Source organism: Penicillium coprophilum (genome assembly GCF_028826855.1).
Source record: "Penicillium coprophilum strain IBT 35676 chromosome Unknown utg000002l_segment0_segment1, whole genome shotgun sequence".
NCBI classification, from domain to species: domain Eukaryota; kingdom Fungi; phylum Ascomycota; class Eurotiomycetes; order Eurotiales; family Aspergillaceae; genus Penicillium; species Penicillium coprophilum.
In genome coordinates, this window is record NW_026622722.1 from 2893259 (window position 1) to 2917018 (window position 23760).

General features: G+C 48.6%; 9 protein-coding genes across 9 annotated transcripts; 7 read left to right on the top strand and 2 right to left on the bottom strand.

Annotated features, from left to right (window-relative positions):
• Positions 1-241: 241 nt before the first annotated feature.
• N7500_003154 (proteasome regulatory particle base subunit RPN2) lies at positions 242-3923 on the bottom strand (the record flags this gene model as incomplete). The annotated part of the gene is made up of 5 exons (XM_056674300.1): positions 242-562; positions 614-2854; positions 2921-3444; positions 3507-3676; positions 3784-3923. 5 exons carry the CDS (start codon positions 3921-3923, stop codon positions 242-244), a joined length of 3396 nt encoding a protein of 1131 aa, XP_056534825.1.
• Positions 3924-4464: 541 nt separating this feature from the next.
• On the top strand, positions 4465-5832 carry N7500_003155 (uncharacterized protein; the record flags this gene model as incomplete). The annotated part of the gene is made up of 1 exon (XM_056674301.1): positions 4465-5832. One exon carries the CDS (start codon positions 4465-4467, stop codon positions 5830-5832), a length of 1368 nt encoding a protein of 455 aa, XP_056534826.1.
• Positions 5833-6190: 358 nt separating this feature from the next.
• Positions 6191-7260, top strand: N7500_003156 (uncharacterized protein; the record flags this gene model as incomplete). The annotated part of the gene is made up of 2 exons (XM_056674302.1): positions 6191-6438; positions 6498-7260. The coding sequence occupies 2 exons, from the start codon at positions 6191-6193 to the stop codon at positions 7258-7260; spliced, it is 1011 nt and encodes a 336-aa protein (XP_056534827.1).
• Positions 7261-7829: 569 nt separating this feature from the next.
• On the top strand, positions 7830-8908 carry N7500_003157 (aminoglycoside phosphotransferase family protein; the record flags this gene model as incomplete). Its single annotated transcript, XM_056674303.1, has 2 exons — positions 7830-8340; positions 8478-8908. 2 exons carry the CDS (start codon positions 7830-7832, stop codon positions 8906-8908), a joined length of 942 nt encoding a protein of 313 aa, XP_056534828.1.
• Positions 8909-10155: 1247 nt separating this feature from the next.
• N7500_003158 (putative Patatin family phospholipase) lies at positions 10156-12642 on the top strand (the record flags this gene model as incomplete). The annotated part of the gene is made up of 3 exons (XM_056674304.1): positions 10156-10434; positions 10511-11355; positions 11412-12642. The coding sequence occupies 3 exons, from the start codon at positions 10156-10158 to the stop codon at positions 12640-12642; spliced, it is 2355 nt and encodes a 784-aa protein (XP_056534829.1).
• A 2144-nt stretch (positions 12643-14786) lies between these two features.
• Positions 14787-15493, top strand: N7500_003159 (uncharacterized protein; the record flags this gene model as incomplete). The annotated part of the gene is made up of 2 exons (XM_056674305.1): positions 14787-15008; positions 15083-15493. The coding sequence occupies 2 exons, from the start codon at positions 14787-14789 to the stop codon at positions 15491-15493; spliced, it is 633 nt and encodes a 210-aa protein (XP_056534830.1).
• Positions 15494-16799: 1306 nt separating this feature from the next.
• On the top strand, positions 16800-18788 carry N7500_003160 (S9 family peptidase; the record flags this gene model as incomplete). Its single annotated transcript, XM_056674306.1, has 1 exon — positions 16800-18788. One exon carries the CDS (start codon positions 16800-16802, stop codon positions 18786-18788), a length of 1989 nt encoding a protein of 662 aa, XP_056534831.1.
• Positions 18789-19021: 233 nt separating this feature from the next.
• On the bottom strand, positions 19022-19964 carry N7500_003161 (uncharacterized protein; the record flags this gene model as incomplete). Its single annotated transcript, XM_056674307.1, has 3 exons — positions 19022-19489; positions 19549-19844; positions 19904-19964. 3 exons carry the CDS (start codon positions 19962-19964, stop codon positions 19022-19024), a joined length of 825 nt encoding a protein of 274 aa, XP_056534832.1.
• Positions 19965-22664: 2700 nt separating this feature from the next.
• N7500_003162 (uncharacterized protein) lies at positions 22665-23116 on the top strand (the record flags this gene model as incomplete). The annotated part of the gene is made up of 2 exons (XM_056674308.1): positions 22665-22838; positions 22904-23116. The coding sequence occupies 2 exons, from the start codon at positions 22665-22667 to the stop codon at positions 23114-23116; spliced, it is 387 nt and encodes a 128-aa protein (XP_056534833.1).
• Between the last annotated feature and the right edge of the window lie 644 nt (positions 23117-23760).

Below are 23760 nucleotides of genomic sequence, written 5' to 3' on the forward strand. Positions count from 1 at the left end.
TACTTCCGAACCCTCGCATCGAAGCCGATCAGACCAGCATGTTCAAATCAAAGCTTTGGGAGATGACCGAGTGCATATAATACGACAAGAACATAGGGCAATTTAAAAGTAACATAGGAATATTCATATCAATCACAGTGACGGAAAGCTATACTAGCCCTCAAATAGATCACGTCGGCGTAGACAGCCCGATTAGTCTAGTAATACATCCAGCATCAAGATTCTATGCCGCAACAACACTCTACTGCTCTTCACCATCGGACTCGTACGAGAATTCGTCAGGGACAGGTGCATCCTCTACGCCTTCTTCATCCTCGTCCACCGCCGTCAGAACACCGGCACCAGCGGCAGCACCGCCGGAGGTGGCGGCGGATAGAGCAGCCCGAGCATCGGCCCGTTGAGGGGTCTGCAAAGCGGCGGTTCCGATGGCGGCCTGGAGGCGGTCCTGAAGGGTTTCTGTCGGAGGAGGCGGTTGACGAGCCTCTTTGCTCGCCTTCAGTTCAATAACCTCGCGGGGCTCATCCGGCTGCTTGTCGAGAACAACGACAACACCGCCAGTGGGCTGCAAGTTTGTCAGCATTGAATTCATTTGAACAAATAAGAATGAACATACCCTCTTGACCGGCTCGTACCGCGGGTCAGGGAAAGTGAGGTACTTAAGCTGAGCTGGAAGTACCCTTGATAGGTTGTCCAGTTCATACCCGACCTTCTCCCGCTCTGCCTTCTTCTTCTGCACCTCTGCAGCAGCCTTCTCTGTCTCCTTGGCTTCTTCATCCTCCTTAACAACATCGTCCGTGTCCATTGCGTCCAGAAGCTGGTCAGTAGCCTTAGGTGTTGTGGGTGCTTGGTCAATGTCCATGCTCTCACGGCGTGCTTGCTTCTCCCGACGCTGCGCGCGACGCTTGGCCTGCGCAGTGGTAGAAAGAACAGCAGTCTTCACCTTTTCCGGAGCCTCCTCGGTCTTTACTTGTTGCTCGGGAGGGTAGTCAAAGAGACTGGGGCGGGTGTTGCTGTGGAACTTGAAATGTGGGACTTCAAGCTTCTGGTCAACACCAATCACAGATGTTGGAGTGAAGCTGAGCGACAAAAAGTGTGTGAGGGGGAACCAATACCAGTATTGCACAAAGACTGCAACACCAACGATACCGGGCATGTTGAGGTTACCCGTCTGCGTTTGCAAACTAATAGTGCAGTTTCGGCCACCAGCATCAATGATACCAAGAGCAATGGCACAACCGAACTTGGCCATAGCATCCTCGTGACGGTCACCAAGCATCTTCATCATGGCCTTACGGAGGCTGGTAACGCGGGGGTTCATGGCCTCGTTCTGCTGGACGAGGACCATGGCAAGAGAGATCAAAGCACCTTGACGAACAAAGTCGGTCGAGTCCTTGAGCATAGGCTCAAGGAGGTCAATGGCTTCGTCTAAGCCAGTACCGGCGCAGGAGATACCCAGCGCCATCGCGGCACCGTATCGGACGTGAGGGTTGTATGACTCAGAGAGTAGCTCTACCATGCGGGGAACACTCTGGTGCTTGCGGAACAAGATGAATCCCAAGCTGAGCACGGCAACTCGGCGCACATCATCGTTGACATCACTGACAGCGACGTGCAGAAGCTTACGGACTGCCTTGTTGCTGCCAGTGCCACAGTAAGCTAGCGCAATGGTCATGATACCGCCGTAGCGCAGAGTTGGGTCGGGGTCACCGAGGAGACCGTTGATGAGCTCATCGGCAGCTTCCTGGCGTCCGAACATGATCAAAGCCATACCCATAGCCAGACCGCGAACGATCTTCTCGTGCTGCGTGTCGTGTGCGTATTGGATCATGTCCTCAAGAGCCTTCATATTGCCTGTGCCAAGCATGATGAGGCCCATGGCGAGACCGACAGCCTCACCATTGAGAGCGGAATCGGTGTAGAGAACGCTCCGCAGATCTTCGTAAATGCCTTCGTCGCCTGTCGCCATACCCGCAACACCGAGACCAAGAGCACCACCGTGCTGAACCACCTCTTCTGTAGCCTTCTTGAAGTGGTCGCGAATGATGTCAACTGCCATGCCACCGTGGTTGGCATAGATGAGACCAAAGGCATAAAGGGAACCGCCCTGACTGTAGACAGATCCCGAGCCTCCAACTCCGGCGATGTGTTCGCGGGGCAGGTAAGGCTGGAGGAGCTTTTGGCCCTGGCTGAGGTTGCCGCGGTGGATACAGCCCAATGCAGCAGTCGCTGTGAACTTGGACCAGTTCACAGCCTTACCCAGCCACTCTAGATTGTCACGGAAGAACTTATCGTGAGTTGTTCCGGCATGCATGAACGCATTTGAAAGTGTCACAGCAGTGTGGAAGATAGAATTGCGAGCCTCAAGGCTGTCACGAATCTTGTTCAGAATCGCGATATCAGCCTTGTTGTTTCGGTATAGGAATTCCAGATTCAACTGGATGGTCTTGATTCCATCGAGAATTGAGAGAATGTTCTTGAATGCAGTCACCGCATCTTCTGATAGATCTGAATGTCTATCGGATGGCCGAGAAGAGCTTCCCTGGTCTTCAAGTAATGCGTCGGATTCTCTTGGCTCGTGACCCTCTTCATTATTCTCCTTCTCGGACTCGTCTTCGGGCACAAGCTCAGCAATCTCTTGTCGAACCTTCTGAAGGAACTCTTGGGTGCTGTTGTCATAGAGGTCGAAAGAAATCTGGTAGGCAACGGCAAGGGATCGTGCATCGCCTTTCTCGACCAGCTGGCGAAGAATGACAGAGGCCATGGAGTGCTCATTAAGATAGACGACGCATTTGGCGATCGAGAAAAAGTCGGGTGCCGGGATTTCATTAAGTAGTTCCAAAATTAGTTTGAGAATCTAGAGAACCAAGCTCTGGTTAGCCGACTGGGCCAAATATTGTAGAAATCTTGGGGAAACACGAACCTCGCTACGGAAGGCCCGTTCTTGGACAATGCCCATGCAGATGTCCAGAACATATTCCATGAGTTCCTCGCTGCCACGGGAGTCACCCTCCTCCTGCTTCTCGTCGCTACTGGCGCGAAGAATGGCCATGCGAAGTACATCCAAGCTCTTTGCCTCGATGGCGATTCCGATGACCTGACGGTATCGCTTTTGTCGGAAGCACGCCTCAAACAACCGCTCGATAACGGCCTGCAATTGGCCTTGAACACCACGCTTCAACACAAGGGAGCTTTCCTCATGCTGTACGCTCGTGTCGTCGCCACCGGGGTGTGCAGCGTCTACTCCGGGAATCTCCGCGCGGGAAAGCAACGACTTCGAGGGCAATGCGGATTTAGAAAAAGGTGTGATAGGAGAAGTGAGGCTGGCGGATGTGCTGGAGGCACCGTCGCCCGATGCTGGGAATGCAGTGTTCAGGTTGGCTGGTTGATCACCTGCAGTAGGGCGTTGGGCGGCAGACAGAGAGATGAAGGTATCGACGCATTTCGCTACATGGGGCACCATGTTAGTATCACAGAAAGACAAATGCTGCGGATCATCTCCAACGTACCGATAATGGTCTCCTCATACTCGCCGCCATTTTCCAACTTGAACAGCTTTCCAGCGCCCAGAGCAAGAACCATGCTCTCGTTATATTCCTGCAAATGATAATATACCTTTGATGCGACCAGTGCTGCAAGGCCGCGTTCCGGAAATGATTCATCTTCGTAGAGAGCCTCACTAGATGGATAGTCAGCAAAGGCCCAGTAGCCGGTCGGACTCGGGAGGAATGACGCAACATTCGAGATGAAGCTTATTCTCACGGGTCCATCAAAAGGATAACTCACATTTCAGGAACAGAGTTGACAACCTCTGTCCAGAGATGATCGATCTGGGAATCTAATGTCTTCAAAGCAAAGACCTTGAGCTCTGGGTCAGGCTCGGAGAGGAAGCCAACCAAACCGGCGGCCGATACAAGTCCGACCATCTTTATGGAGAAACGATTCGCGTCACAGTTTGTTGGACAGAATTTGAGGAAAGGTAGGTGTTGTATTGCTGTTGTGATGAAGCAACGTCAATCGGAGGGAGCTTAGAATATCGAATCAGCCCCAGCGCAGAACAAGGTTTCGAGGGGAAATCAGTCACCCCAAAAATGAAAATATGACAAGAAAGACGGAAGCTGATTAAATGAAAGAAGCGAAATGGATGAAGTGCACGTACGAATGGAAGCTGGGAGCAGTTGTCAGAAGCTTTGCTGGCGCGAGAGCAACGTCAACGCCTGAGCGGAGCTGACTGTACATGAATGGTCACGTGGATAGCGCCTGGTCAGCTGCGAGCGGCCCCTGTCCGCGGCGAACAGCTCACCATCAGCGAGCTAATGGTTTCTTCATTTTTGACCCGGTGATGACTTTAAAAGCTGACCAAGCCTAGTACTCAACCTACTAAACATTCTTCCTACCCAGGATTGCCGCGACGAAAGTTCACCTCTTCCTATCGAAAGCTTGGCCTTCCACCATCCTTTCTCTGTCATGTCGACACTTCTTAGCCAATCTTTTCTTGGTAAAAGGCTGCAATCTGTGCCTCCTGCGGCTGCTATCTACCACCATGACCCTCTCTTACATATCGAACGTCAGACAAAACACATACAGCGCAATCTCCAGGTCCTGATTGATGCTCAAAGCGATGGCCTTCTCTCTGTTCTCACTGGGCCTCAACGAGATCAGCTTCCAGCCGAAACTTTGACTCCAGCATTGTCATCCAATGGGAGTCGATCCCAGTCCCCTTCCACGGTGCCTACTAGACAACCTGTGCCCAAAAGAATTGGGCTTCGGGCTGCCCGAGAGGGCATATTTCAATCAATATATGATCTACTGAAGTTACGAGAAGAAGAATCGGAGATCCTCACATCTCAAACCGACGAAAGGGACAGCACGCTGCATGATATCAAAGGATTCTTGTCGAGAAGAAAAGGTCTAGAAGACGCCATAAACACTATACATGGAGACGAGGAGAGCCGACGCTCAAAACAACTAGAAGAAGAGGCTCTGAACCTCGAGACTGACATTCATGAATTGGAGACCAAGCTGTATGAGATGAAAGCTAAACATCGACATATTGTGAGTGAGATATCACAGATCAATAACTCGGTGGACGCCAAGCTTTCTTCTTACACTGAATCTTTGTCTTTACTCGACTCTGATATCCGAAACTACCTCCATGATCCTCCTGTTCAACCGCTGTTGCAAAGCTCGGGCGAATCCACCTTTCACTATTTGAACCCCAAACGTCGCACACTTGACATGGCCCAGGATCATTGGAATACTGAAAAAGCCAGCTTGCGCAATAGGCAACAGCAAGTGAATGCGGAAATACTGGCTCTAGAAGAAGGAGGCGGAGTGTGGAAACAAACGGTCTCCGATGTCACTGGATTTGAGAAGCGCTTACAAGCCAACATGCGACACTATGTTGAGATGACCACACCAACAACACAGTCAGAGAGATCTTCACTAGCAGGTCAAAAAGAAGAACTTGTGAAGGGTATTCTGGATGACTTGGAAAGAACCACTCACCGGGTTGAATCACATCTAGAGCTCGCCGAAAATAAGGACTGGAAGTTATTGGTTTGCTGCATTGCAGCCGAGCTAGAGGCCCTGCGAGTAGCAAGGGGCTTACTTTGTCGCGCCTTCGGCCTCCCGATGCATGAAGAGGATGCACCTTCTAAAGATCATGCTCTGTTGGATCATGGCTTGGATGAGGATCATGAGGAGTCGCGCGCGGCTCCGCTGGAAAATGACGACCCAGAACCTCCTGCCGATTTGCTCAAGGATGCAGATATCCTTCACTCGGATGCCAGGTCAGAAGATGATGATGAACCAGATCCGTCCTGGCTGGCCTGATGGGTCCCTTTCGTATTTAGATGAAAAATATATAACTCATTTGCTCGATCTACATAATGCCTCCCAACTCTTCCAAACATATAATAATCTTATTCATCAGCTATCTACATGTATTTCGAGTGTTATCGCACTACATTCATGGATGTATTGAATCGCTAACTTTGTCGCCATGTAACCGTATTTAGCATACCTGGCTCTAGAGGCGATGTTCAAGTTGTGGGTGGTACCTAGTTGCTCCGAATTATTGGGGTGGGTGGTCCACAGAAACCTCGCCGCACCCTTGATCTCTCCCAATCAACAGCGAACTATAAGCTTTGCGTTCCAACACATCAAAGCATGAAATAAAATATAATCGGCCATGGATATTCTATCACCAAGCCTCTCTTTTTTCCTCCCGTCTGTTTACGACGGCAACAAGCTCGAATGCCGCATTCATCTCCCGCCCGTGCTCAAAAATATAGAATCAACAACAACTTGGCTCAACCGTGGTGCTATTGTCGCGCATCCATATGCAACTCTAGGAGGATGCTATGATGATCCAGTCGTCAGTTTTATCGGGAGCGAGCTTCTACAGGCCGGCTACATCGTGGGAACCTTCAACTTCCGGTATAATCATCTAGTGCTGACACTCAACCAAGACAACGTTGCTAACGAATGACACATAGTGGAGCCGGTCGCTCCGAAGGACGCACAAGCTGGACTGCAAAGCCAGAGCTTGGTGATTATGTATCGTTCTACGGATTTATGCTGCAATATCTGCACTTCCTGGGGCTTGTGTTGGCCCCGAGAGACCAAGTAGACTCAAAGCCTCACAAAGTCAGCGGCGAAGAAAGCAAAAGCCCAGATATCCGTCTCGTCCTTGGTGGCTATTCATATGGGTCTTTGATTGCCTCGCACGTACCGACCCTCGATACTATGCTCGACCTTTTCCAACCCGTGCCTACAACAACCTCTACAAACAAAGCAACTGCTATATACGATATTAGGAGTACAGCAAAACGGATAGCCGCATTGTCCTTGGAGAAACTTCAAATAAGTCGCAGTCTGACCGATGGCCCAGACCTCCGTGCATTCATGACATCCATCTCCTATCTTCTCGTGTCGCCGTTATTGCCCCCAATTAGCCAATTATTGACTGTATTCTCGACTTTGTCGTTAAAGGTGAAGACTGAGACCTCCCAAGGCCCCCACATCCGCTGCCCGCGTCCTGCAGACCAGCAGAGCACGCACCACACCCTGGCACTCTTTGGGGACCAGGATACCTTCACGACTGCCCGGAAACTGCAGCAGTGGTCAGACGAGATGGTGCGCATGCCACGCAGTCAGTTCCAATCTAGAATGATTGTTGGCGCGGGCCATTTCTGGCGTGAGGATGGGGTCGAGGTGCGGGCGAGACATGCGCTGAAGGAATGGCTCTGTCAGATATGATGATTTTCTCGGTTTGGTTATTTGGCCGTCGAATCATTATCAATACAGTTCATATATGTATGCACGCATTGTAGCGAGACAATATAGGAGGATGACATGTCAAGGCGAAAATTAGCCCAAGAGAGCTCACATACCGCCCGCATGTGAAGAAGCCCACCGACCGGGTTTGCGCGGGTGGAACTTAGGGGATTTGGGCACAAGATGATTTTCAAGATCATACGCCAATAACTGCAAGAAAAAAACAAGCAAGCAAGCAAACCAAAAGAAAAATAAACAGAAGGCAAGCCTGAGGTGCTATTATCGAAAAGAGACTGAGAAGGTAGATACCTCAATGTACGGAGTATATTGTAGACATATGGTTTATCCAGAGGAGATGACGGTACGTTCTTATAACGACATGCCTGATGTTATTAGCTATAAGATAGAGTTGAAACATTGGGCTTTACCGGACTTGGGCTTCTGCCGCATACACCTATGAGACCTCCTGTCATTTCTAAGCATCGAGTTCCCTGAAGTTCCCTGCTCGGACTCCTCGTAATCGACACTTTCGACCGCTTGAAGCTCATATTATGGCCACAAAGCCCAGAATACGGCAAATGCCTTTGATACCAGTGTCCGAAGATTTCATTATCCCGGACTCTTCCTATTTGAGGGAATGGGGTCAGCTTCCTTCTCCGGACGAGGTTCGCGCCAACGCCAAAGCCCAACACCTTGCCGGTAATACTGTCAGTGATAGGAACTTTTTCGTAACCGACCAGGATGGCCCTCAATCCAGACCCCCACCCGCGGTATTCCGGGATAAAAACCTCCTTGTCAAATGGGGGACAGGAGTGAATATATCCGAGGCTCATTGTCTTTTTGCTTTCGGCCAATTTGACGACATCCCGGTACCCCAGGTCTTTGGCTGGTGCATGGATGGGGGCGAAGCTTTCATTTATATGGAATATCTTCAGGGACAAACTCTAGAGCGGGCATGGGATTCCATAGATGGCAATCATCGGATCTCGATTTGCCATGAACTCCGGAAGGTAGTTGATGCTATCCGTCAAATAAAGCAGGACCCCCTAGATCCCTTCATCGGTAAGTACATTGACTGCAGGTTCAGAACACGCTTGAATGCTAGAATTCAAGTGTCCTGTTGCAGGTCTCAGCAGAATTACAATTGCTTTCGTCCCGTTATTCGTTTAGATATACCAACATCTAATACTCATAGATAGGCACGGTATCAAGGAATCATCCGCTTTACGACAGAACGTTCCATGTGAATTACCTATCTGAAGCAGGTCCCTTTGCCTCTGTCCGGGAATTTCATGATTGGTTTACATTCCTCCATCTACGGCGAGTGCCAGATCCATATTTGGTGTCTCAAGAGCCATTCCGGTCGGGATTACCCGATAATAGTGACATTGTTTTCACCCATGGCGATTTACACCCCAGCAACATCATCATCACACCGACATATCATGTTTGTGGCATTATCGACTGGGAGCAGTCGGGGTGGCTACCTTCATATTGGGAAGCTCGCAAAGCGCAATATACAGCTTCATGGGAATCGGAATGGTCGCAAGTGTACTTGCCGTTGATTCTAGATCAGTTCCCGGCCACCGCAGATGCATGGGAATATTTTGTGATGGCTATATGTCCCTAGGTATGGACTTTGACGTCTCTGTCGTGCATCTCTCTCCTGAAATCAATCATCACCGGAGTTCAATTCATTGGCTGCTCTCATCTCATTTTTCACTTTCTCGAGAACTTCCACTCTGAAAAAGCATCAAGGTAACAATATGTTAAAACTGAGCCTGACAGACAAAGGACTGGACTAACTGCCAGCTGGTCTGCGTCACCAAAGAGCCCAGTAATTAGACAGATGAATAGCGGCATCTCATCAAGCCATTGCATCAGCTCCTTGGGAGGTGGTCTAGGATACTAGGCTGATAATGAAAAATTGACCAAATCCCAAGCCAAGCATACGAATATCAAATTCATCAAAAGGTAGAATTGGCCAAATTATGGAAGTCGATAACAAGATAGAAAACTCCCCAAAAATAGAGAAGCTATCCAAAAAGAGGGAGCAATACCTGACTTGCGATCATCTCATCAAAGCCATATATCACTTTAGGGGTATTGCCGATGATTGCGATAGCGCTACTGGCAGCAAACCAGGCTTGAATTAGGCTACAGACATACTCCTTGATCCAAGTCTGGCAATTGGGCGCCTAATCTTTGTACCTTCACATACAAGCTTAAAATATGTGAGTTGGGCATTGGGGATTTACGGAAAACGTGAAGCGCACGCGGGCGGCGGGTGCATGATTAGTGACTATTAGTGACGAAGACGGGGCATGACTTGCCTTGCGAGGAACGTCACTTTCGTCGCTGCATTCTCTTACCTTGACTTTAGCTTTTGTCATTGAGATTTCACAGTGAAACCTTACGAATAGGACCCAGAAGAAATTGAAGACAGACATAAGCTATCTCTAGTGTTTGAGGAAATATCAGAGTCGGGACTTACTGAGGACATTATTAGTGACCCTGTCAGACAATATGAGAAGTGAATTATAAGTTTGGTGCACACCTAGATTGAAAAAAATCGGTGCTTTAGGCAGCTGTCTTGGATATACAAGTTCACAATTTGACATTGAAGTATGTAGTGTTGTAGTGTTGTTGTGATGTAAAGTAGTGAAATCGTCATAAAGAACCCAAAGTGAAGTGGTCCCGAGGACCGAGGGCCTGACAAAATTGGCTTCCAGCCCTCGTGACGTTAGGCCACCCCCAAACTTGACTTGGATGTCAACTTTTACTGACTTTATTTATTTTATTGCTTGATTGTACTAGTTTCATCAAGATTACCATATCCCCGCGTTTCAAACCCCGGCTGGATGGCTTGCTTTCCCCATGCACAGCCTGGGTATGTCGGTGTTGGGCGACCCCACAATAGTTCAGTGTCATCATGGACACAAACACTCCCATGAACACCCTCTATCCCAACCCCCACCACCGCGACCACCCCGAAAAGCGACCTCCATACCAGCTGTATCTTCACTCCTGAAAGACTCGTGGGATTGGGCTGGTGATACGTTGCACACCTACCGTGATGGTCTCTCCAAGGAACAACGAAGACACAGGGCTGAGATCGAGGATCACAAACAAGTCTTATATCTGAAAATAAAGAATGTTAGTACATGCGGTGTACCTGCAGCGGGCCATCGAGTCCGCAGAGTGACCCTCCTTTCTAACCCTTAGGCTGCAGGCTGTGTCGTACGAGGAATGGCGAAGTTGTGCCATTGAGCTGGATGAACTAGAGCACAACAACACCTGGAAGCAGACACTTGAGTGCACTGAATATGACCCTCATTTGGTACAGGATCGTTTGCGACAGTTGGAAGAGGCTCGCATCAGCTGTGATGTAAGCCGCATGCTGTTTCTGGTGCGCACTGCGCTGAGTCGGGACCTGGCACACATGAGCAACGCCTCTCTATATCGCCATTCGCACATCGGCACCAAGGACTTGATTGATAGGTATATTACCACGGCTGTGGAGACTATCGCCACGCTGGTGGATTTGTCGGTGCATGACCGCTGCGATGGGCTGGAGTTGAAATATATCCTGGACCAGCTGCTGGCAGCTCGACAGGCATTTGGTCGCAGTGCACTCCTCTTCTCCGGTGGCGCCACTTTCGGTATGACCCATATTGGGGTTCTTAAGGCCCTTTATGAAGCAAACATGATCCCTCGAATTATCTCAGGTGCTTCTGCTGGTAGCATTGTGTGCGCGGTCTTCTGTACACGCACAGATGAAGAGCTGCCGGCGCTTTTGGATACCTACGTACATGGAGATTTTGATGTCTTCAATGAAAAAGGTCAAGAGGAAAATATCCTGCAAAAAATGACTCGTTTTTTGAAGTTTGGATCATTTCTTGACATCTCCCACTTGGCGAAGACCATCAGGAACTGGCTGGGAGACATGACCTTTCAGGAAGCATATAACCGCACTCGCAGAATCCTGAACATTTGTGTATCGAGTGCCGGCATGTATGAGCTTCCACGGCTGTTGAACTATATTTCTGCCCCAAACGTGTTGATCTGGTCTGCTGTGTAAGTCCCCCCCCCTTTCTTTTCATCCTCTCGACTCGTCTCTAATGTCACTTAAGGGCGGTATCATGCTCTGTCCCTTTTGTCTTCAGACCGTTCACTTTAATGGCTAAGGATCCGTTAACAGGGGAACCGGTCCCCTGGAATGATCTTCACAAACAGTATATTGATGGCTCTGTCGATGGGGATCTGCCCATGACACGATTATCAGAGATGTTCAACGTGAACCATTTCATTGTTTCTCAGGTGAACCCTCATGTGGTGCCATTCCTTCCAAAGGAGACAGGTCCACACGAGACAAACAATGGCCCTTCATTCATCCCTCGATGGATGAACACGATGACACACCTTGCCAAAGACGAGGTTCTACACCGCATGAATGTGCTCTCGGAACTTGGGGTGTTCCCGACATCAATGACCAAGTTTGCCTCGATTGTGAACCAGAAATATCATGGAGACATCAACATATACCCGGAACTCATTTCCTCCAACTTTCCTAGACTTTTGGAGAATCCGACCCCAGAGTTCATGCTCTCGGCATGTCTGAGTGGCGAGCGGGCGACATGGCCAAGACTAAGTCGTATCCGAAATCATTGTGCCATTGAGCTGGCACTGGATAATGCCGTTCAAAATATGCGGGCCCGGGTAGCCTTCAGTCCGAGCCAGGTTGATCTACGTATGCCAAACTTCAGCCGTCACTCGATTGACTCGGTAGATAGCAGTGGACGGGAGCGCTATCGCGACAAGCGAACAGGATCCCATAGCCACGAGTTGGAAAAGAGGTACTCAGACAGGCAAGCACGGCATCGGCCAACCCAGGAACTGAGAAAGGCACGAAGCACCGTTTCATTAGATAACCCGTCTATCTCGCAGTCGAGCGAGTCGGCCCTTATGTCAACCCAAGCTAGGACCCACCGCCGTACATCCTCGGTATCCTTCAACGGAGCGATCTTCGACATTGGCTCAAGCAGTGACGACGAGCCCAAAAGATCATACACGCTTCGTCCCAAACTCGCAGGGCACCGAGCGTTCTCGGAGTCATCTTCATTTGGCGGAGCATTTGCGAGCCACGGGCCCCGTAGCCCCGTTCGATCCCGACGATCCTCATTTTCTTCTGGCCCGGCCTCCAATTCTTCCGCTACAGCTCATCGCAGTTCCCTAAAGCAGGCCTATGCGTCGTCGGCTCGTGACCTCTCCATGACCGTACCACCTTCGTCCCGCCATCTGCTTAGTATGACTCCAACGCCAATAGTCTATCCGAGCTCGTCTGATCCCCTGGCGCGCACATAGCGGCATTAAGGAATGTATAATTGATTCTACATTGTATTCCGTTCCTCGGTTCTTGAGGATTCGCGGTGCCCAGACTTCAGTGTCTTTGACACATACAGGCCCGCCCAACAAATCAAACCAGCTTCATGGCTCCCCTGCGATATAAGACACTTGGACCAGGAGGACTTTTGGTCTTCGTCGACTCTGGTTCTATGCCTCTGAACATCCACCACAGGATTTTGGCTCGCTTACATTTTCCCTTTTATTCTTTTATTCGATCCGACCTCCTCGCACTAAACCACTTTTCAGTTTGCAGCATTGTGGTCCGTATTACAGCATAGCAATCCGCTGGATACGCGGTTTTTGCTTCCTTCATTTCTGTTTTGGGTTTTTTATATACAACATGTATGCATACGGCGGTTTTCTGTACATAGCGGGAAAATGTTCCACCCATATACCGTGTGGTATTGAATCCCTAGATGAAATGGTGTTCCTAAGCTACCAATTTCGAAGTTACATAAAGATATATAATTGCATGTACGGAGTATATTTCAAGCCTGATACGAGGCTCCGCCGTCGGCGCTAATGGCCCTGAATTTCCTAACATTAGCCTCGTGAAGATGCCGACTGAGCTTAATGGCCATATATGAATGCTTGGCACCCTTGGCATACAGCCAACTAGAAAGAAGCTAGTGGAGCTTGGAGGCAATCAATATCAGGAAACAATCGGCAACGTTTCAACGGTTCACTAGGATGATGAACAACAATACATGCGTTGTACGTGTCCATGCAATCCATGGATGTACGATATACGTCGATATTTTCACACAAGCTGAGCGCGAAATATGGCTAACTTTTTATCGTGACCAAGGGAAAGATTGAAAAGTCCACCAACGTCGATCCTATGTCACGGGGCCCACTGTGGGCCAACTGACCTCGATTCAGTCCAGGGCTGACGACGACTCGGCCATGGACTGATATTCTAGGCCCTGAAAGCTAGGGCGGGTACTGAATATCTCCATCGTTTGAAACTTCTGCGGAATGGGCAATGCTTTCTGTATGTCAGTGAGACACACCACAGCTCAGCATTGGGAAGACTGTTATTGAGTCGCTTTGAGGGCGTCTCCATTCCGGAAAAACCAGCCTAACGTTCCACAGAATTGGAGCGAGAACGTCCCACCGCGCCGATCAGTCCGTGGCCATTGGACCTCACTTATCAATCAGTGGCTCTGCCAACCTTTTCCAGCCACCCTGAGTCCACCCTCTTCCGTGGGTACTCCCTGCATTGTAAACCGCACATCCTGACACAGGCTACGCATCAGCCTTCTGATAGGCGCAGTGTGGCGAAATCAATACACTTGAAACGAGTGACCAGCCATTTTGTTACGGATAAAGCCTAATGATGCTAGATAAACAAGGATTGATGTGCTCATCGCTGTGATGGTGTGCCGAGGCCTCAAAAAGGGGTACCATGTCCTAGGCGCCTTGAAGCCGAGTGACAACAAGGTTTAGTCTCGGCCAGACCCCGTAACCAGCCTGGGAGGTACGAACCACCCGAGGAGAAGCATTTGATACGGTCAGATCATCTCGGCAATCATTTGCTTCTTGCGCTATTCTGCACGCGGAAGATGATCGTCGAACTATCGTTTGGTACCTGGCTGTGGCGTCTGTAGCCCAACCGTACCGTCGATACTTGCCTCGAACACACAAGAACCACTTTTTACCTCTTTGTGCATTGGCTGGCCAGCGAAAACATGAAGAAAAATACCTCAGCCCCAGGCCATGTGCTTCTACCCGTCCATGCCTTGCGCCTGGTCCTTGAGGACCCTAAGGTCCCTCAAGTTAAGATCGACGAATCCACCTCTACCGTTCTAAGTATCGTTGTCCGGCCAGTCCAACTTCCAGCCTGCCCAGCCTGCCCAGCCTCTGGGGCAACAAACTTGAAGTCATGGACCGATCACGGAATCCACTTCGGTTTACGACAAAGCCCAGTGCGCCTCAAAAGTCGGCAATGTTATAAATCGGTCCTCGGCCCCCCAAGATTCCTTTCTAAGCCATAAGATCTGTCTTGATATACCGCCCGTATATCCGAGTCCAATTTCGATCCAATTTTCTCCATCATTCACTTTCTTGATATATCTTTCGATTAATTCACATCAACCAAGATGAGATACACCGGTTTCGCTGCTATGGGCATGATGGGCTGTGCCCTGGCCCTGCCCCAGGGCCCCCCTGCTTTCGGCGCCCCCAGTGATGCGCCTGTCCCCTCCAGCTCTTCTATCAGCGGCACGCCCACGGGCACGCCCACCGGTATTCCCACTGGACTCCCCTTTGAAAAGCGCCAGTTCCACCACGGACCTCCCCCAGCGGCTTCCCGACTCCCTCTGGTACTCCTTCTGGCACCCCAACCGGCATTCCTACTGGTTTCCCTACCGATTTCCCATTCTCGCTTCCTTTCGAGAAGCGCCAGGAATTCCCTACCGACCTGCCTTCCTCTTTCCCGTGCTCCACCCCCAGTGGCTTCCCCACTGACTTCCCCGCGCCCACCGGAATCCCCTTCGAGAAGCGCCAATTCCACCACGGACCCGGTAATCAGGGCCCCCCTCCCGTCGTCTTCTCGAGTTTCACTAGCTCTCCTTCCTCGAGCTTCCCCACCCCTACAGCCACTCCCAGCAGCTTCGAGAAGCGCCAGTTCCCCACAGACCTTCCCTTTTCCATTCCTAGCAGCATCCTGAGCGCTTTGCCTACTGGTCTCCCTACCGGTTTCCCTACCGACCTGCCATTCTCTTTGCCTTTCGAGAAGCGCCAGGAGTCGTCCACTGGATTCCCCACTTCCACCCCTACTCCCTCGCCGTCCCCTATTGCTCAGTAAATGCTGAGTGGCTGAGTGGCTGAGTGGCTCTCCATCTATTGCTGCGCTGAGTTTAGGCTTGGTTCTGTGGGATGAATTGATATCACACGCAGGACAAGTTTCGCGCCTTGTGCATATTGTACCGTGGCGGCGAGGGTCTGATGTATTATTGGGATTGATTGACTCAAATGCCCAGTACTGTACACTATACAGGATATACGGGTTATGAGTCATGGTATAGAATTGTGGAAATATCTTTTTTTTGTTAGATTCGGGTCTGCGACACGATTTGTTATTTGTTATGAATTATGCGCAGGCTCTTTTGGTGGTCTTTAGATTTAAATATACTCTGCTCTCCAAATTGGAATACACACTCGTTTGATTAGCATAGTGCGCAGACCATGACTGTCGTGATTATTTTTGGATACTTCGTATTTTGGTTTGGAAAGTCAAGTATGAGGACAGTGGTTTCTACCCGATGGAACGTAGGCCGGAACTTCTGTCAGTTTCTCGAGAGCCAAACTAGATTGCTTAACTTCATCCGACTCCGAATGATAGTTTCTTGTTGCATAGATGCCACTGATATGGAGAATAAAGTCTGTTTATGCCGTAGTGAGTATGCATGTTCATAAATAACGAATATTTTTTCATATTTATCAGTAGGTCCTCGCTTGTCCGTTTCTTTATCTATCACATAATATTACTTCCACTAAAAAAACGTTTTAGTTAGGTTATAGGAACGCCGAGCTCTGAAGCTATAGGCAAAATGACCTGTGTTGTTAATCAACGCCCACTACCTGATCTCCAAGGAATTGACTGCCGAATTAACATGTAGGGCCCTTTATTTTACTCTCAGATCTATATAGAAATTCATATCTCAAGGTACAATAGCCGTATGGGTTTAGTCTGGTACTAGCGCATACTGCGTATCTCGGATCGATAAATATAATTGTCTCAGCTTAAAATGGGTCTTAACTAGTTCACTCGACTTTCACAGCGCCCACCTTGCTGATTGATAGACTTCGATACCTTCGTTTGGGGGCATTCTATTGCTTTAAAAAAACCCACAGTTGGCAACTATTAGCAGGATTAGACAACCTAGGTTACACTTTAACGTATACTATGAACCTACCATTGGTCCTTTTGTACAGGTACTCGCTCGTGCCGCTTTCCCTGGAATCGACAAAATGTAATTGGATGTTCCCGTTACATCCAAATCCCCCTGAGAATCGGGGTTATTCGACTCCGGCAAATAAACAAAGAAATAAATCTCTCTCACCTCTCACCTCTCATCTGCTTCATATTGATTGACAATTCAGCATTTATAATGGTAGCCAACCCAGATCACAAGGCCAACTTGAGCCTGGAAGCCCTGGCCAACCTACAGGTTCCCAATGATCTTCGAATTTCTCCCGACGCCGCTAAGGTCGTTTACACACTTCGAGACTTTAGCAAAAAATGCGAGAATCTAACCTCATCAATCTGGATAGCCGAGATTGGCAAAGAAAATAGTACTCGTCAATTTACCTCCGGCTTGTTTCACGATGAACAGCCACAGTGGTCTCCAGATGGAACTTCTCTTGCATTCAAGTCCGATCGGGGTCACCTGGGTAAAGGCTCGGCGATCTATGTGATGCCAGTAAATGGAGGTGAGCCGTACCCCATCACGCCTGTCGATAATGAAAAACCAATTGTGGCGTTTGAATGGAGTCCCAGCGGCGCGTTCATTGCATTTACCAGCGCAGACGAGAAGACGGAAGAACAAGTCTGCAAGGAGAAAGCAAAAAACGATGCCACGATCTGGGGAAAAAACCTAGAATACTGCCGCTTGAAAGTTGTTCATATAGCGACAAGACAGATCCAGACAGTGGTCTGTGGCGACAGACATGTGCATGACTTTTCTTGGAGTCCTGACTCCACGAACATTAGCTATATCGAGCATAAAGAGCCGGGTTTCAACTCCGCTGGATTTTTTGGGGCAAAAATACGCATTGCGTCTCTCTTAGGAGCCAAATTGACCACTGTGACTGAATTCCCAGGACCAATCAGCCAGGTTGAATGGGGACACCGTGGCGTGTACTTCATTGCCGGCCACAAGCCGACACACTGCTCAACTTCCCTTTCGCTATACCGGCTTTGCGTTGAAGATGGGTCATATACAGAGCATGAATCTAAAGAGAGCTGTTGCATCCGTATTCAGAAGAATCGATCTTCCCTCGCTTACCGTGTTCAGCACGATCTTCATGATAAGCTTTTCGCGATCGACGATGGCAGCCATACTCCAATCCATTGCGGGGAGTATGAGATGACCTCATTCGATATCTTTAGGACTGCAAAAAATACCGTGATTGCCATCACCAAAGGCGACGGATCGAGCCCCGAGGAAGTCTTTTCCATCTCTGAGTCTAAAGATATAGTCAAATTATCGGATCACAATTCTCACATCGCCGCCCTCAAAATAGCCAAACAATGGTCTATCTCTGCGACCGCATCAGACGGCTACTCACTCGATGGCATGATATACGTTCCTTCCAAATACAAAGCAGAGGATGGACCCCTTGCCACCATTTTGATCCCGCACGGAGGGCCGTACTGGCGGGTAACGACCAGCTTTTCCGTCTGTCACTGTCTCGAGGTTCCACTTCTGGTCTCGGCTGGATACGCTGTTCTTTGTCCCAATTACCGTGGCGGGAGTGGCAGAGGTGAAAAGCACGCCGCATATGCTCGTGGTATGGTGGGAACAGTCGACTACACAGATTGTATTGATATTCTTCGAAACTGCATTGACAAAGGCCTCGTGGACCCTTCGCGTGTGGCGATCGGCGGCTGGTCACAAGGCGGCTTTTTATCATACTTGGCAGTCACCCGCAAAGATTATCAATTTCGAGGAGCCGTCTGTGGCGCAGGCGTGGTGGACTGGGACGTTTTGACGATGACGAGCGATGCATACTGGTTTGAGGCCGATATGGCGGGCGGCGCGCCATGGGATGTAGATGAGAATGCAAAACCTGGTGAAGAACTAGACGACACGCACTTGAAATCATCAAAAGAATGGATACAAAACACGAATAGTCGACGTGGAAGCGCATTATGGCATATGCGTAATGTGAAGACGCCCGTCTTGATTCTTCATGGCGAAAACGACGTGCGTGTTCCCTTGACACAGGCTATTGCATTTTACCGGGCGTGTATTCATAACAATGTGCCCGTTGACATGGTAACCTATCCTCGAGAAGGACATTTGATTACTGAGAGGAAACATGTCATTGATTTGTGGACGCGGATGAGGCAGTTTTATGATATGAATTTGCGATAAGCGTTGAAATAATACAAAATGAGCCTCTTTATTCTAATGCCTCTCACGTAGCAGCTAGATAGCACAGAATCTTTGTCGCCAAAGAATTGGCCCCTATAAACGTGGGTACAAATCTCGAATTTGGTGGTAGCCAATGTCCAATCGTTTCCATTACAACTCAAAGATCCTCATAGGTCATGACTTTGACGATTTCGTGTACTTGTCTTTTATCTAAACCAAAAATACATGCTGTTCTAAACTGTAGAAGCTATCAGTAGGGTGGTCAGGGCCTTCGGTTTACCCAGATGCGCTGCAATTTCTAGCGCTGTTTTTCCATCCGGTGCGTATATCGATAAATCAGCGCCTCGGTCAAGGAGAGTTCGAATCACATCTGAGCTGTCAACAGCAGCAGCCATTAGAGCCGTGCGTCCATTGATACCGAGAGAGTCGATGTCAAAGCCATGTTCCAGCAATATCTCCACACATTGGGCATTCTTGGACGCCGCTGCCAGGTGAAGTGCAGTCGTCCCACTAGGTGTCACTGAAGATTTCGTGGTTGTATGTGACAACTTTATCTCGTGCGCTGCCTCTTCTAGATCGGGGTTCGTTGCATGTCTAGCGCTTCCCGGTCGCCGATTGATCCTTACTTCATTTATCTGCGCTCTTATTAACTTGACGGCCCATGTGCCCGAGCGATGGGATGGGTCGATATATGGATGGTACTGACAATTTCACTTGTAGGGGTAAGGGGTTGATTGTGTTCGTTGACGCTTGGATATACATAGACCCTTCCACCTCCCATCGTGATTGGTGACTGGAACTTGGGATCTTTATGCACCGGGGTGGAATCGAGCTTTTCGGGATTGAAGAGAGAGTCGTTTTGAAGTGAAATATTTTCAAGCACTGTAGAGCCCAATTCTCCATTTGTATCCCACTCTTCAGGCTGACGGCTCGATAGCCCTGAGCCCCTCGAAATTATTGGCCGTGTGAATTGACTTGGAATGCTGAACTCGGTTTGCTGCAGCAAGAATGAATTGTCTCGTTCGAGCTCTTCAATCCGGGACTTCATATTGTTTCCTGAGTAAATGAGATTTAATAAGCATATCCTGCAAGCTATGGGTGGGATTATCATGTACGGTACGAACGCTGCGCCCTTCTGTTCTGCTCTCGTCGTTTCTCGGTCATTTCGCGTGGCATTGGGGGAAAAAAGTAGTTGAGTTGCACTCAAACGAGTAAAATTCGAAGCACCCCAATTAAACACCGTATCGATCCAGTTTATCGTAAGTACGTTATGTAGATGCGGGTATGTATGTTGAGATTGCGCATGGCGGAATCATGTTATTGGAGCAAACGCATCAAGGATTCAAAAATAGTTCAGCTTACTGGACCTGATATTACATCGCGTCGCCGCTGCGGTGTGCGTCCCTTTGAGGGGTCAGTACTCTGTATTATACCGGTTCTCTTAGATGCTCATCATTTAAAAGATTGTCTCCATTAGTCTTTTTTGGTAATGATTAAGTACCGTTGATCTCAGTTCCGGAATTTCCCCGCGAACCTGTCGATGTGGTCTGTCAAGCCAAAAAATTCAAGCACAACGCCAAGGCGGAGGCCCTGTGTTTTGAGGCTTGACGAAGCTTGACCGGATATTTAGCGCTAGGGGCTGGGCTGCATGATGCCACATGACAACATATCCGTCGTAATTGGCGCATGAATGGGGTCCAATTCAAGATGTGTGCTGGTTTCAGTACTAAAATTGCCAACATATTTTAGTGGCCAAAAAAAGAACCGTCGGCGTATTCCGATCCACTTGTAATTAGTGCCATTGTCCAATTCATACAACAGAATTAAAGCCTAAGCAATGATTCATATCTCTTTCTTTCTGTATTGATTACAGAATTATCTAGCAGCAATGGTGCTAAAGAGATGATATGATGACCTAGGTAGACTTCGGCAGAACCTATTTTGGGTCGGAACCTCTGACCTAAAACCCAACCTATTAGCCTTTGGGTTCTACCCTCTATAACCTAACCTAACCTAAAACCTATTGTTAGGTCGAAGTAATAGACCTAAAACCTATTTTGGGTTGGGTTAGGTTGGGTCCGGGTTAGAGTGGGTTGTGCCGAAGTCTAGCCCACCCGCCCGTCTATGGGCGATGTTACAGTCTACACCTAGCTATAGCTTGATCGACCCTACTATTATGCTTTGATGTTGTACTAAGTCGAAGTCTGACTAATGTTTCAAAAAAGCGAAACCACAGCAGTACTCAGAAACAAGCCTTTGGAGTATATAAATACACAATAGTGGCTGAAGAATATGACACGATTCGGACACGAGTTCTACTACCATTCACAAGAACACTATAACTTGGAGTACACAACGAATATTATTTTTATCTCTAATATAGCATAAGTGTATTTCCTGGGGCTAATAGCAGCAGACATACACTTTACGAGATAGGATCCGGGGCTTTATTCGCTTAATCAAGCCCCTCTGTTGTATGTTTGTACTCTTTGCATGTTCTTCTCCCATAATTACAAAATCACTAACTAATATTATATGCCCTTTGGCGTCAGCTACCTGGAATTAGCTAACGTCCAAGGGCATTCTCTCCTTTTTGCGTTTTTGACGCATGCTTAGCCTGCCGTTCGTTTTCGGTCTTCTTTTTTTGTTTACATGTTTCTTCATTTGGGAAATTTCACCGCCTTCCATCAGCCTGTTGTCTCCCATTTTGTTTGCCTGGTTTGGCTGTCTTAGACCTAAGAGGCAAAAAATAAGCTTGATTCATCCATGCAGGGGCCAGGATTATGGTTAAAAGTGGGACGCAAGTGGGGCCCCCTGCAGACCAAGTGCAGGAGCCTCAAGTGAACCACTTGAGATAGTACAGCGCATGTAGCGATGTATCTAGGTCATTATAACAATATGTTAAATGTTCCCATCAAAGCTTTACTTTTGGCCACGTTGGTTGCCGTCGGGCTCGTCTTGAAACTCCACGTGCCAATCATCACAGTAACCCTGCTGGTTGTAGTCCCCCAAAGAATCCATTCAAGCCCAGAGATGATTAGGAACACACTGCCCAAAGGCTAACAAAGAGCTGAGACGTATTTATATCAAGTGCTTGGGGTGAGGCATCCGACATCGTCCGTTGACGTCTCGTCGATCCCTCGTAGCTTCCTGGCTTGATAGGAGCAGTCATCCAACAAAGTATAACCCCTTGTAGACGTATTCAGTTGCTCAAAAAGACAGTTTTTGAGGGTCATCGTCAATATATTCGCGTCTGGGTTGCCGATTACATCGCGCATTCGAGACGTCAATTCTGAATATAGGCGGGTTATAGGATGGGACGAGTGTGAGAGTACCTATAATGCGGAAGTAATGTTAGCCTGCTCGCTCAAAAGACAGGATAGAGGCCTGTAATCTACCATGTCTCACCTATGCGAGCAATGGCAAGGTGAAGGTCAGCCATGCTCAAGTCCCCTACAAAAGACAGTCTCTCGAGCGGCTACGCTGGCTCGCCCCAGTTGATGCTACCTGGACTGTTATACATACGTAGGTCTTATGTTTGAGTATCCTTGATTGCGTGTTTGAGATACGAATAGCGAGACTATGGTTCTCGTGGGCTCTCAAATGTACATTACGAGGTATTTTGTCGTATTGGTACTGGGGTTAATAAAAGTGCTCGTTGTTTTCCAAAGTTGAACCCCCGATTTGCTCAAAACCCAGACATATGAAAGGCCCTCTCTGTTCATTTCCTGTTCTTTTCTTCTCTTCCCCACATATGCTTCCTTTACTATTCATCTAACCATACCGAGGACTTTGATCCAAATACACGGAACCTTCATTCAAACACATCTATCCAATCTCTATCACTCAACTAAAGAACCAACAAACCAACAAACCATGGCTCCAGAAAGCAATGAGCCGGAGGCTCCCGCCTCCACTTCCACCTCCGCCCCGCCCTCGGACCCGGTCAAGCCCAAGTTGAAGATCAAGGGCCCCGCCAAGGTCGAGACCAAAGCAGTCCACAGGGCCAGTGAGCAAGAGTTTCTCCTGACCCTCCTTGGAACCACCAAGGTCAGCTATCTCTTACTTGAAACATAGGCTGCAGTATACATTATACTAACTGAAGTTCACTATAGGCCGATTACGAACTTGCGGCCACACGCCTGGGCGTCAAAACACCAGCCTGCCGTATGCGCTTCATCCGTCTCCAGCAAAAGTACGGCTTTAAAGAAGTCGGCCCCAAGCGGACCCCACGTGGAAAGAAAGAAGCTGCCGATGCCACCAACGAGGCAGATGCTGCGGAGGACAATGTCGACGAGACTGAATTGAAGGATAGCAGCAATGAATAAGTGGCCTACCTTGACTAGCCCCATCTGTGACAATTTTTTCTTGATTAATCAAAGACAAAGCTCAATTGTGGAGGATAACCTGGATTGCGCAGACATGTGGCAATGAAACGAAATTTTGACTTTCACCTCACAATTCTCTTACTATCACTCACTTCACCCTTACTTGACCCTTTAAAGATTAGATATACATAATTGTAGAGTTGAATTAATTGGTATCCCCCTAGGTGGTTCAAAGTATGGTGACATGAGAACAACCCCTGCAGTAGACCCATATTCTCCTGATGGCTGAGACTTTTGGTTTTGTTTCTCTGACTTACAGCTTACAGAAACTTGGTCTTCGTGAAAGCTATCTCCAAACATCTTAGGCTAGCAAGAAATTGCAAGCATATTGAGCCACATGGACGATACAAGCACAGGCAATGGCAAACCCTCCCCCCCTCTCTAAGGGCATGTTCAACACGTCCTTCTACACGACCTTCGGCTATTTCGTCAACTATTACTCCGTACTCCAAAGAGCTCTACCAGCCCAAAGTAAGGTCTATGTCTAAACTAGCAAAACCTCCGACTAGAAGAGAGTATACTTCAATCAAAGGCTCTGAGTTCCTAGCAGCACTGGGCTTCGTTACTTCGGAAGTGCCAGATGT